Source organism: Cynocephalus volans, chromosome 7 (genome assembly GCF_027409185.1).
Source record: "Cynocephalus volans isolate mCynVol1 chromosome 7, mCynVol1.pri, whole genome shotgun sequence".
Classification (NCBI taxonomy): domain Eukaryota; kingdom Metazoa; phylum Chordata; class Mammalia; order Dermoptera; family Cynocephalidae; genus Cynocephalus; species Cynocephalus volans.
This window is the reverse complement of record NC_084466.1, coordinates 95,760,393-95,773,792: the sequence shown is the minus strand read 5'-3', so window position 1 is coordinate 95,773,792 and position 13,400 is coordinate 95,760,393. Positions and strand designations below refer to the sequence as shown.

The window sequence follows — 13,400 nt, the reverse complement described above, 5'->3', positions numbered from 1 at the left end:
CTTCAGGTTCCAAGCCCTGTACCTTGACTGAATCACTCAGGCAAACTTTGCTTTCATCTGATTATAAGGGGCTGTGCTTCAAAAAGAAAAAGAAAAAAAAATAAAATAAAGAATAACCAAATGACCTAAAAAACCCAGTGGAAGACGGGATCGGGGTTCGGCTCTGGTCAGCTCTAATGTGGATCGCTCCCCGAGTCTGTCCCATCAAGCTTGGGTCAGGAGAAAGACCTCTCCCTTCTCCCCTCTCAGGCCGGTGGAACCTGCTGTTCTGGGCACAAAAGCTTCCGGTTTAAAGCAGAAGAGCTAGGACGGGAAGATTCCCAGGGAGAGGGAGAACAAGTTGTCAGGATGTCCCCACAGTGACTGCTGGGAGAGAGGCCAGCCTCTGGTCGGAGGGCTGGAGAGACACCTACCTTGACGCCACCGTCTGACTTCTTGTTCAGTAGGCTTTTGGCAGCTGTGAAAACAAAGAGGAAAATCAAGTCTCCTCAATGTACCCTCTCCCCAACCTCAAGTCTGGCAGCTGGATCTGCAAGAGACTGCTGTGTCTGGCAAGGGAGCCAGTGGTCTCCCGAAACCCCTGAAGGGCCCTTCCTAGCAGCCCCTCAGTACGAAGGGCATCTCAAGCAGCAGCAGAGCCCTCAGGGTGGCACCCTAGGATATCCTCTGCCATGGAAGAGGGCTCAGCGGACACGGACACACTGCACTTGGGAGAAACCGTGTTCAGTACTGGAGCTGCCTGGGACACTGGGAACTCTGCCTTCAGCAGCCTCCACCAGGCCTGGAAGCAGAATGCCAGGGTGAAAGGTGAGGGCTCCATCCCCAGATGCCACGGAGGTTCTCTGGACGGCCAAACTGGAAGGATGCAAGACATCTCCTGAGCGTTCTCAAGAAACAAAGTGTCACAGTTCACGAAGGAGACCAGACATGAGGACAGACAGGCACAGACACAGAAATCAGGACCACCTACAGGAGGGTTTTGCCAGGGGGTTGAAGCCTTCACTGGACAGGTCCTTACCAGGTTTACTGGGGCCTAGCTGCCACCTTTTCTCCAGAGTCTACTTTCTGGACCCATGAACAGGAAAGGACTAGACAGAATAAAGAGCTGTCAAACAGATTTTAGCCAGGCACAGGGTGACACTCAAGACTGATGAGCTCTGTGCTGGAAGGCTGGTGACACTGGCTGGCCAAAAGCCACAGGAAGGCAGCAGACAGTGGGTGGAGAGTCTGGAAGGCATAGGGAGATGAAATCAGCCCAACTGTCTGAGCCACCTGGACTGCCCTGGGTTTGTATCTTGGTTCCACCACTTGCCAGCTGTGTGATCTTGGGTGAGTTACTTAACCTCTCTGAGCCTCAATTTATCTATAAAATGGGATAAAACAGGGCTGAGGTCACAGAACAGTGTTGGGGATCCTGTGGGATTGTGGGGATCCCATAGGATAATGCATGAAAAGCACTTAGCAGAGTGCATGGCACACAGCAAGTACTCTGTGTCAACCGTGGTCACAACTGCTGCTACCCTTCTGCCCTTCAGGTGGCCATTCCTACCCATGCTGCATCCCATCTCTCTCCAGTGAGAACAGGGGTCCTTCCCCCATAAGAATTCTGATTCTAAAAAAGGCCATTGGTCTTATCTCCAGCCATGCTAAATTTGAAAATTACTATTTTTTAAATGTGTTTACTGACCACCTAATGTCTAAGTGCTTGACATACAACAGCCAGATCTCAACTCTGGTCGCCCATTAGAATCAGCTAGGGAGCTTATGCCTATCACATCCCCTAGGGATTCTGCTTCTGTTTGTCTGGGGTGGGGTCCTGGCATCAGGAATTTTTACCAGCTCCCAGGTAATTGGTTGTCCTGTACAGGCAGGGTCAAGAGCCTTCAATACACAAGATGGGGAAACTAAGGCTGGGAGAGCTGACATGACTTGCTCAGGGTGTGGCAGGGCTAGGATCCAAACCCAGGGATGGCTGACTCCAAGGCTCTGCACTCCAGAGCCTTTCAGACCTGAAGGCCTGCAAACACCAGATTTTACAATTTTGATGGGAGAGGTTTCCTTTGTGTGGTCTTACACAGTGCTGCAGAAGTCTAGTCCTAGACTTTGGACTTTAGTCACTGGGGGGGGCCGCCATCAGCCATAGCCCCCACAGGCAGGTCAGGCTCTCGGGCCATCTGGAGGAGAGGCTCCTAGGGCCCAGCTCCACATCCCCAGGCTATTGCCTCCTGAAAGTTGGCAAGCGCCCAGCATGCACCGCTGGTTAGGGGGCTCCTTAACACCAATGCGCTTGCAGATGCCAAGTTAGGTGGTCTGTCCGGCATGCCCATCTCAGCCCGCAAGCATGGGACTCGCCTCCCTGGTGAGTGGGCCTGGCATGCTGGCCCTCCTGGTAGGGTGGCAGGGAGCCAAGGCAGGCGGTCAGGGAGGACTCATGCCACGTACCTTGCCCGGCCAGGCCGGCGGCGCTCGCGGCAGGCGAGGCGGGGGCGGAGCTCTGCCTGCCAACTGAGGGGATACAATCTCTCAGTGCACAGAGCTGCCGCAAAGCCACGGGGGCCAGTCAGCAGCGAGCATGCCCCAGCCGAGGCGCGGGAACCGCTGGCCGCCCACACACAGCGGGGCCCAGGTGGCGTGGCCAAGCCAGCCCAGCTGGGGTAGCAGAGGTGCCTCGGGCAGGCCGATGAGGCAGGTGCAGCCAGCCCTGCAGCAGTCTGGGGGCCTGGGAAGACCAGGCTGGGACAGGGCATAGGGAATACCGTGTCTCCACTTTGTGGAAATGACCTCAGTGCCCATCCTATGACCACCTCAGCTGAGGGTCCACAGGGAAAGGCCTGATTTGGTGAGAGGTGGGTGTTCTTCCTGAGGTAGCCCAGCCCAAGCATAACGCTATGAGGACTCTGAGCCTTGCCTTCAGACCTTCCCTCTCTAGGACCTAAATGAAGCCATTATCAGAGAGCCTGGAGCACAGGGCTGCCCTTGACCCTCGCCATGTTCCAAACAGTAGTGAGACTGGGACTCAGGGCCTTGGGGGGATCCATGGCCCTGTGCAGCCATGTTTACTGATGGGCCCCAGCTCCACGTCCCCACCCCACTCAGAGACACGGGTCCCTTTCTTAAGGGAGGTAGCCAGGAGAGGCAGCTTTTCTGAGCCTATAGTTCACAGTGTGCTGAAGGTGAAGATGCCCAAGAAACAAGCCCCCAGAAAGAAAACAAAGGCTGCTGAAGCAATAAATTCTAGAAGCCTAATTTTACCATTAGCCAAGCTGCTGGAGTCCAGGGCTAAACTGCACCTGCTATTTGGGGTCAACTCAGAAAACAGCCTAGCTTGTTCCTTAGGAAACACACAGGTACCCTTCCTTCTTGATTACACCTGCAGATACCTCTTTCTCCAGAAGCTTCCAGAGACAAGCTCTGTCCTCCGCTCCCAAAATCAGGGTAGAAGAGGCCATCCTGGAATGCTTACAAGCATTCTTTTTTGGTCTCCTCTGACCCAGGGCTAAGTGAGCTCAAAGGCCAGATGAGGTCTAGGCAACAAGGACAGGAGGCTCTTTAGAGATGAATAAAAGTGCTTTGTCCTAACAGAGAGACCGATTTCCTGAAACCAGGACACCAATTTCCTGAAATGGAAGGGAAGGGTGCTGTGGAGGCCTGAGGCCACAGGACAGGCATTTGCTATTGATTGGCCAGGCTCAAGAGAAGCAAAAGCCTGCCTTTCTTCCCATGTCTTTGACTTGGAGAGGAGAGAAGACAGGTCACAACACTAGGGGCAGCTCAGAAATGCCCTTGAGTGTCCTCTAGAAAGTCTCTTAAACCCAGAAAGTAGAAGCTGCAGGTAACTAGAAGACAGGAAGCAATGGGAGAGGCGTGGGACTCCAATTTCACCTCTGTGGGAGGTGGCCAGCTGTGCCCACCAGTTCCCATCTGTACGGTGAATCCAGAACCACAATCTTCCCTTGTGGGTCCCACGACATAATAGCGAGCCCTAAACCAGGGTCACAGGGGATGGGCCTGAGATGGGGCACCCCATGGGCTCACTATCCAGTCCTGACATTCCAGAGTTCTCTGTCTCTTGGGCTAGAGCTCGTGAAGCCCTAGACCTTCCTGCCTGCACATTCTCAAGCCAAGGCTTGGGTTACTGGAACCAGCAAAGATAAGCCCCTTGGGAACCGAGCCCAAGGGAGCAACCTCTGCCCAGAAGCGGCTGCCTACCCGAGCAGCGGCTGGTGCTCCCGCACAACCCCCTCTCCCTGGGGGTGCAGAGGCAAAGCAAGGGAAGGAGTCTTGTTATGAGGATGAGAAGGGGGTTCTTGAACCAAAACAGCGAGGCTGGGGGTTAGAGAGGGGAAGACCAGGGCAAATGGCAAGCTGAGAAGAGACCTGTCTGTCTTTAGTTAAGTCCTAATGTTAATCTCTTCCTCACAGAAAAGCCACTGCTTTCCAGCCCAAGGCAAACAATGACGGGGCGGAGTCAAGGGGCAGTGGAGTGTCTTGCATCTTGAAAAGAAATGTCAAGTGTGATTTCCAAATGACTGGTCCCAGCTCTCCCAATTCCTCATGCAAATTTATGCAAGTTCCTTTCCCTCCCTCCTGCTGGTCTCCGTTTCTTCCCTTTTACAGCTAGTATCACAGACAATACTTTCAGCACAAGTCTCTGTAAGAGGTTTCACATCTGGAATAACTTCTGTTAGTCATCTCTCCTTGGATGCAGCGAAGTCAGAGATCATCCCAGTTGGCAAACTGAACAGACTCACTACCCCATCTTTCTTTCTGTCCCCCAGCACACCCTCCAACACCCTAGACTGGCTAAAATCTTAAAGTGCTGAGCCTTCAGAGAATTAACTAAGGATCCACAGGGAAAAAGTACGTGGGAGGCTGGGCAGGCTCCTCCTTGGAGTTTCTAGGGAATAGAATTCAGAAATGGGAACCCAAGCAAAGCCACCCAGAATCTCAGTCACAGGGCTCAGCAGCAGCAGCCCCTCCAAACAGGTCCTCATCCGTCCTTGGCCAAGGTGTTGCCTGAGATGCCCAGCGCTGTATGGGGGGCAACGCCCCTTTCCTGACCCACTCACCTCAGCAGAATTAAAATGCACAGCTGGGAAAACATACCTGAAAAGTTCCTGGAGACAAGCATGGTCGTGAGGATGGCACCCTGGGAAAAGAGGAGAGGCCTATGAATTCAATCGGACTCTAGAAAGCATCAGGACCCCCGACATGCACAGCCTTCACAGCCCAGCTCCAGCCAGGAGGGGAGCTTCCTTCTGTGATGGGGCAGGAGCCACACGGTTAAAGGGCACGACTTCAGGAGGCTGGCAGCCCGGAAGCACGGCTCACCTTCAGTTTCCTCCGGGCGTTGAACTTGCGCAGGCATTCCACAGTCTCCTGACGGTGCATCATGGAGGCCACCGTGGATCGTTGCTGGAAGCCAGACAGACAGGCCGTGAGCCCCCAGCCCAGATCCTCTGCCCTTCACCACAGTCCTGGCACCGATGGCCGTGCCCAGGACGGGGTTGTGCACTTGGCCACCCCAGAGTTGCTCTGAAGATAAACTGAAGTCACAGATGTGAAAATTCTTTTAGAATAAAAGCACTACCCAAAACTCAAGACTACATAAAGACAAAGCATGAAAACACTGAAGGTAATTGATGCTAGGTGCGGGGACTGAGAGCAGCATTCTAATCCAATCCTTGGGAAACTGAGGACGCGAAACGGGAGAGAGCATCCTACGTGTGGTGACCGCGTTCAGTCACGCCTTCAGGAGCTGTTTACTGAGCATCTACTGCATCCCAGACCCTGGGCACTGAGAGGACAGGCAGGACTCCTGCTCCCTACAGAGAACACTCCTTCCTTCCAAGGGCCCCTCTCAACACCCCGGGCTTCTGAGAGAAGCTGTGATCCGAGAGGCTGAGGGTCTTTACCTGGAAGCATCAATTCTCTTCATCGTTTTGGATGGAAAGTTTTCTTCCATGTAATTACTGCTAGATTCCTAACCTCCTCAGGGCCCACGGGACATGGTCTACACTTCCTTGATGACCCAGGGTCATCAATACCAGCATCAGTTATTATGTAATGTCATAATACAGTGATGTCCTCAGGGGCTACAGAGAGATACAGGATTGCAGAGGGTGGGACCCCCCAAAATGACCCCCAGAACATATTTCCCCCCGTTTTAAGTTGCTCACGCCCTCTGTCTGCTGTTGCTGTCCTGACTGGCCTGTTAGAACGACACGTCCTGGGACCTGCAGCGTGGTGCCAGCAAGCCCACAGGGCCGCCCCTCAATCCGTCCCCCACCCGTGGGCGCCTCGCTTCCCTGCTTCCCAAAGCATCTCTCCCCACCTTTTCCACCTTCCCTGAATCTCTCATCTCACCGCCTCCTCCTCAGAGTAAACTTCTCCTCGAAGAGAAACGAGAGGGCATCACGAACAAACTCCCCTCACCTCAGCTCCGCACCCCCCCCACAGGTGACTTTCGCCACCTCTGACCTAACCCAAGCCTCGGAGACACCTTCCCACACCTGCGTGGACCCCAGACCCAGACTGGGGTCCCTCTCTCTTTTTGTTATCCAAACCTTTACTTCCTCAACTAGCTAATATCTCCAACCCCTTCCCCGGACTAGATGCTTCTCTGCACTCTGCACATTACATTCAAGCCTCTCCTTACATAAATCTTAAAGAAAAACTCAAAACTCCCGGACCCACCCTCCTCCTCTGAGCAGTGCCGCTGTGTTCCGCCCTCACCGTCCAGCTTCCCGGGCCCCTCCTCACCCCCTTCCTTCTCTGCCTGGCTGAGAACAGGCTTCCATCCGTCCCACTCCACCGCCTCAATCAGTGAAATGACGAGACGGTGGCCTCCAACTGGCCACAGCCAGACGATCCCGTCCCACCGTTATCAGGGACCCTCTCGGGGCACGTGACCACCAGTGCTCCCTTACTGGGACCTCCTGTCCCCTGGCTTCTGGATCTCCTGCTCCTGAATTTCCTCTTACTACAGAGGCTTTCATTCTCAGTCCCCTTTGCTGGCTCCTCTAACCCTCCCTGTCACTAATGCTGGTGTTTAGTGGCCATCTCTTTTGTTACTGATGTAATATGAATATAGTTCAAAAGTCTGTGGAAACACAGGGTTGTGAGGTAATATGAATTTTTCCATAATCGTTTTTGAAGACCCCTCATATAAGCTCACAGTAAGAATTCAACCCGCGCAGGAATGATCCCACCTATTTCCGCAGCCCCCCTACCAACCGCACAGAGATTACTACAACCTGTATGTCCAATTTTTAACTTCTTTTCTAATCTCTAGAACCATATATTTCTAACTACCTGTTGAATGTCTCCAGCTGGAGGTCCCCAGACATTAAAATTATCATCTTTTCTCACAAACTGGCTCCTCCTCGGGGTCAGTGAATGGCACAACCCTCCGCTCAGTCACCAGCTCAAAACCTGGTAGTCCCCATAGATCCCTCTCTCTCCTTCACTCCCCAAATGCAAATGGCCTCTAGACCCCTTTGACTCAGTCTCTCAGACATCTCCTGGGCGTGTCCACTCCTCGCCACACCATCCGCTTCCCCATCTGCAGCCTCAGCTGAGGCCTCTTCTGGTCTTGCTTAGACAATTATGAAGCTTCCTGAGTGCTCTGCCCCGGCTCCTGCCTCTCCAGTTCTGCTGTCTACCCAGCTTCCAAAGTGATCTTCCTTAAATGCAAATTTCATTTCCTCTTTAAAACCCTTAAATGGTTTCCTACGCTTTCAGAATAAAACCCAAACTTCTTAGGCAGAAACTTGTAAGCCGTGGAAGCTTTCTGGTCTCATCCTCTTGCATTCCTCTAGTCATGGCCTCATCTACAACCAAACGGCTTAACATTCCTTCAGCTTGCCACAATTGCCCATGACCGCGCACGCTGGCCAATGCTAACCCCTAGTTAACATCCCATGGAACCCCTAGTCATCTGCCAGGAACCAGGACAGAGGTCACCTCCTCCATGCAGCCCTCAGTAACCCCACTGCCCTCCAGAAGCTCCTGTACTCTCATGACCTTCCTTCACATGCTCGTCACGCTGTGGGTTTGGTTGCCTGTTTGAGTGCCCGTCTCCCCAGATAATCTTTGAGATCTTTGGGGGCAGGGACCATGCCCCATTCAGCTTTGTATCACCAGGACTTGCACAGTGACCAAAACTAAAGCGGCACTCAGTAAACACAGGAAAGGACAAACAAATAAATGTGTTGTGGTTGTCAAGATGTCTAACTGTCCCAGACGCTCTTCTTTGTCTGAAGTACATAGATACTTCAGCTGGACAGAACTGTGCGTGAAAACTGAGTATGCTGACCCACACTGACAAAAGTTTAAGGGGTTTCCCAGGAATCTGGCTGGGGTCTTTATGACCAAGCTTTGGGATGCTCTTTTGAAGAGCTCGGGGCCCCTTTTGCTTATGCGCTGGGTCTTGGTCACAGGCCCATCAGAGCTGCATGAGAGGTGAGATCTGAGTCTGCCTCAAGCTCGGGAATTCAGTTTGGGTTTCGCCAGCTGCTTCCTAACATCAACTACTTAGAGTGCGCCGGGGTCAGCCTAAGCCCTCATTCAAGAACCGATCTAAATCACAACCTGGCAACAGTGGGCGGGGGAGAAACGAGTGAGTGGAGGCCTGTTAGCCCCATCAGCCTCCCCAAGTCCCCACCCCAAGACATTTATTGACCTTGAGTCCCACCCACGCCCCTGTCTTCCCATTGGATCCTTGCTCAGGACCCAGAAGGATTCTCTGATGGTAAAAAGGAGAATAAAGGGGGTACTGAGGGCTTACGGGGGGCTGACATCCCTTATCTCCTCGTCCCTGGGCGAAGACACTTACACAGACCCACGGGTGCTTGAGAGCCTGGTCAGCTGTGATGCGCTTCGCTGGGTTTATGGTCAGCATCTGGTTGATCAAGTTCTTGGCTTCAGGAGTCACTGTGTCCCATTCTGGTGATGGGAACTAAGGAGCAGGAACAGGGGGAAGAGGAATATGAAATCTGTGAGCCTCACACCCTGAAACAAAGGCTCTGTCTTCAACTTGACTCCTAGACTTGGGATACTCTGGTACCTAAAGCTGCCCTGCAGAGAGTTAGAGAAGCCCTGGGTCAACTTAAAGAATGAGAAATGAAAACAGAACAAGCATGGCTAGAATGTCAGAATATCAGGTTGGAGCAGGAAGGGGACTCCAACATTCTGTGGTTTAACCCCATCTCTCTACTTAGAAGGAAACAGAGGCTCAGCAATGTGCCCAAGGTACCCCTACAGCAGAGAGAGCTGCAGATTCCTCCTCCCTGTGTTATGCAGTGACCATGTGGACTCTCCATTCTTTGGAAATAAAGATCAAAAGGCTTCAGTGGGCTCCTTAATTTTATAGCTACAAAGAAGTATGTGCAAAAAAAGAGAAAGTTGCTCCCTGGGACATTGGGTGGCAAGAATTGAGCCCTGTATGCCCGTCCCTGGGTCCTCAAAGTCCCCCGATAATCCTGTATCATGTAACACACTAAACGAGCCCCCTCCCTTGGACAGAGCCTGAGGGGCAGGAAATCTGCCCTCCCCTGTGGTTGCGTGGCTCTCCCACAAACTGGTCCTTACATCATAGGCTCCAGCCTTGATCTGCTGATACAGCTTGTGCTGGTCCTCATCCCAGAAGGGAGGGTATCCCACCAAGAGGATGTACAGGATTACCCCTATGAGACAGAACACACAAGTCACTGGGGTTAGTCACCTACTACCCTGAGGGACCAAGAAAAGCCATGCAGGGCTCACAGCCACCCAGAAAGGCAAGGGCCATACCAGAGTTAGAAGTGGATGCCAGCCAATAATGCTGTGCCACTAGCCCCTCCTGCTATGCCTCACTCCTCACGTCACCAAGTCACATCAGAGATTTCTTTAGGCACAAGCCATCTTCTAAGGCGTGGGCAAATCCCTCTCCAAGAAGTTTGTAATATAATCCAGGAAGTACTTGGGGAGGAGGATGTGATGGGAACAGCTATCCCAGGGGCACTAAAGCAAACACCACAATTTCACACACAACAGGCACTTGTGGGACCCGCAAGGAATAGCGATGCCTCTTTCTCGCCATCACCAGAAGTCGAGGGACCTTAACACCGAAAAGCTGAGAGTGTGGAATGGGCTTACCGCAGGCCCAGATATCCACAGGTTTTCCATAGGGATCTTTCCTCAAGACCTCAGGGGACAAGTAACCTGGGGTGCCAGCAAAACCTGCAGCAGAAGAGAGGGCAGAGGCACACTGAACCCACTTTCTCTCTCATTAAATCCATTTCAGCAATTTCCCCAGGCCCTTCTCATCCCTGTGGCTTTTGCTACATAAGCTCTCTGTACCCGGACAGCAAGAGATGAGAGGCTGGGCTTCTCGCAGTGCCTGGAATCTGAATCAGAGGGCAAGTCCATGTGCCTACCAGGAACTCCCAACTCCTCCCCAGGGGTAGAAAGAACGCAGTGCTGACAACAGCTAGTCTCACTGTACTGAGTCACGTAGGACCAGGAGGGATCTCTGCACCCTCCCACCCTCCTCCAGTCTCTGAGGAGGCCAAGACCATTAAGGATCTGGCTTCTAGTTCTGAAAGAGGAAGGCAGATCAGGAAGAGGAGGAAGGGCGGAGGCTGCATTCCGAGAAGACAGGGTCACCCTTACCAAACCAAGCCTGCTGCTCTCCCTGCACTTCGATGGCCAGGCCAAAATCAGCCAGCTTGACAGCGGCACCCTTGCATTTACTCGCCAGCAGCAGGTTCTCAGGCTGCAGAAGGAACAGAGAGAACCTTGTGAGGTACCCACCCTGCAGCCCAGAGGGAGCCTAGTTCGGGCCCACGCAGTACCACTACCTGGCGCCAGGTGGCGCCAACATTTCATGAGCGGGAGGCAAAGGGCCGGGGCTTGGAGGGGGACGTGGGGGAAGTCTGGGTCGTACCTTCAGGTCCCGGTGGACGATGTCATGCTGGTGGATGTGGTTAACACTCTCCAGAATCTGATGTATACAGTGGCTGCAAAAGCAGAAGGAAAAGAAATATCAGTGTGTGGTTAAACCACCTCATCCATGACTACAGGCCGTGGACTAAAGGAAGGAACAGTGGGTTACAGGTTCATAGAGAATCACTGGATGACGAGCTAGAACCTGGACGTCATCTGGTTCAACCTGCTTTACAGAAGAGGAAACCGAGGCCCTGGCAGATTAAGCGGTTTTTCCAGGGCCACCTGCAGATTATGGCAGAGAAGAAACTAGAACAGGGGTCCACCATGCCTTCTTTTGACTGTAAAGGTCCAACACAGCCAATTTGCTTTCAAAAGACTGAAAGACACCCCAGAGTCCTGAGAAAGATGAGCCCATCCAACCCCTTGCTTCTTTCTCTTTCCCCACATTGTAACTTTGTTCTTGGAGAAGACGCCTGTGCTGGCAACTTAGAAAGGAGAGTCCAGCTAAGCCACCTAAGTTGTTTTTGGGGTGTGTGCACTCATCTGTTTATTTAAATGTTTACTGAGTGCCTATAAGGCACTGTGCTTGGTACCACACAGGACATAAAGATGAACAAGACCCAGTAGCTGCCCTGAAGTGAATCATCTAGTAGGGGAGGCCAAACAAGTACACGGATACCTTTAAGAAACAATAAACTTAAGAGGGTTCCAGACAGGGCACCTGAAGAGCACTTCTGATGATCTTGCATAGAAAAAGACAAACTAAACCAGCTTCACATTCAGGCCATCCACCCTGCAAACATTCCAGCCATCCCTGCTGTCAAACTCCCAGCAGGGAGGGTGGCCAGTGTAGAACAGTGGTTTTCAACTGGAGGTGAGTTTGCACTCCAGGGGACATCAACAATGCCTGAAGACATTTCTGGTTGTCACGACTAATGGTGTGTGTGTGTGTGTGTGTGTGTGTGTGTGTGTGTGTGACATTTCTGGTTGTCACGACTAATGGTGTGTGTGTGTGTGTGTGTGTGGCCAGGTGTGGTGCACTAATGTGTGTGTGTGTGTGTGTGTGTGTGTGTGACATTTCTGGTTGTCACGACTAATGGTGTGTGTGTGTGTGTGTGTGTGTGTGTGTGTGTGTGTGTGTGTGGCCAGGTGTGGTGCACTAATGGTGTGTGTGTGTGTGTGTGTGACATTTCTGGTTGTCACGACTAATGGTGTGTGTGTGTGTGTGTGTGTGTGTGTGTGGCCAGGTGTGGTGCACTAATGGTGTGTGTGTGTGTGTGTGTGACATTTCTGGTTGTCACGACTAATGGTGTGTGTGTGGGTGTGTGTGTGTGTGTGTGTGTGTGTGTGTGTGTGTGTGTGTGTGTGTGTGTGTGTGGCCAGGTGTGGTGCACTAATGGTGTGTGTGTGTGTGTGTGTGTGTGTGTGTGTGTGACATTTCTGGTTGTCACGACTAATGGTGTGTGTGTGTGTGTGTGTGTGGCCAGGGATGCTTCTAAATGTCTACGGTGCACAGCAGAGGCCCTCACAACAAAAAATTATCTGGCCTAAAATGTCAGATCCTCCGTCATCAGGCACTACCAGGCATACTGAGCAGCTCTGCAGAGTGTCCAAATGTCCTGGGCTGGGTGGCCTGAACTTATTCCTTTCTCTAAAATCTGATGCTGGGGCTCCCACAAGAGCCAAGGGGTCTTACCAAACCCCTGGATGCTGATGCTCAGGCCTCCCCACAGGACATAGTCCACGAGTGGGCCAAAGAGACTTTAGGACCAAGTCAAAGAGGCGAGTCTCTACAGAAATGTATAATTAGAACAGAGCCGGGCTAGCAGGGAGAGCCTTCTGGCCAAAAATGGCAAAAGTGCGAAGTGTCCCAGCAGAGCCAGGCCAAACCCACTGGTACAGTCACCCCCCCAGCTCTCCCTCCTTCTCGCCAGGCTCCCGGAGCTATCACCGCCTCTTCCCGCCCCAGAGCCTGGTCCTCCCCTGCTGGCACTGGAATGCATCTCCCCACTTGAGAATTCTTCCTGAGGCTGAAGCATCTGAAGTTGATCAGCAAACGTTTGCCTCTCAGGGTTGAGAAACTCGTGAGGAAGCTACACTCCCCCACTGTCCAGAGGCAGCCAGAGCCGCCGCAGAAGCCAGATAAGTTGCAGGCAGGATGATCAAAACCAGGTTGCAAGGACATCACCCTCAGAGAAAAGCGGGCCGGGGGAAGAGCCGAGGTGGGAAAGGCAGGCCAAGCGAGCGCCTGGAGACGTGGTGTGGGAGAAATTCTGCTGTGTCACATGAAGAAGCCACCAGGGCTTCCACAGAAGGCTGGGCCATGTGGCTGGGGGATGATCCTACAGCCAGAGGAGCCCCATCTTGGGGCCGCTCACAATGACCAAGAAACAAGGTGACAGAGGTTGAAAGCTCCTGAGGAGGCTCCTGGTTACATTAACCCAGAACCTTACATTCCTTCGGGACAGAAA

The 13,400-nt window shown here is 52.7% G+C and overlaps 1 protein-coding gene across 10 annotated transcripts in view; it reads right to left on the bottom strand.

The window, feature by feature from the left end:
• CAMK2G (calcium/calmodulin dependent protein kinase II gamma) overlaps positions 1-13,400 on the bottom strand; it is a 54,404-nt gene that overhangs the window by 19,588 nt on the left and 21,416 nt on the right. For 5 of the 10 annotated variants that reach the window (XM_063102030.1, XM_063102021.1, XM_063102025.1 and 2 more), the window contains exons 6-14: positions 10,928-11,000; positions 10,654-10,756; positions 10,138-10,221; positions 9,592-9,686; positions 8,837-8,959; positions 5,332-5,415; positions 5,107-5,149; positions 2,443-2,505; positions 414-457 (exon numbers count right to left, since the gene is read on the bottom strand). In XM_063102030.1, the coding sequence (XP_062958100.1) occupies positions 414-457; positions 2,443-2,505; positions 5,107-5,149; positions 5,332-5,415; positions 8,837-8,959; positions 9,592-9,686; positions 10,138-10,221; positions 10,654-10,756; positions 10,928-11,000 (712 nt within the window). The remainder of the gene's footprint in view (positions 1-413; positions 458-2,442; positions 2,506-5,106; positions 5,150-5,331; positions 5,416-8,836; positions 8,960-9,591; positions 9,687-10,137; positions 10,222-10,653; positions 10,757-10,927; positions 11,001-13,400) is intronic. The other 5 variants (XM_063102023.1, XM_063102028.1, XM_063102026.1 and 2 more) reach the window with 1 other exon arrangement.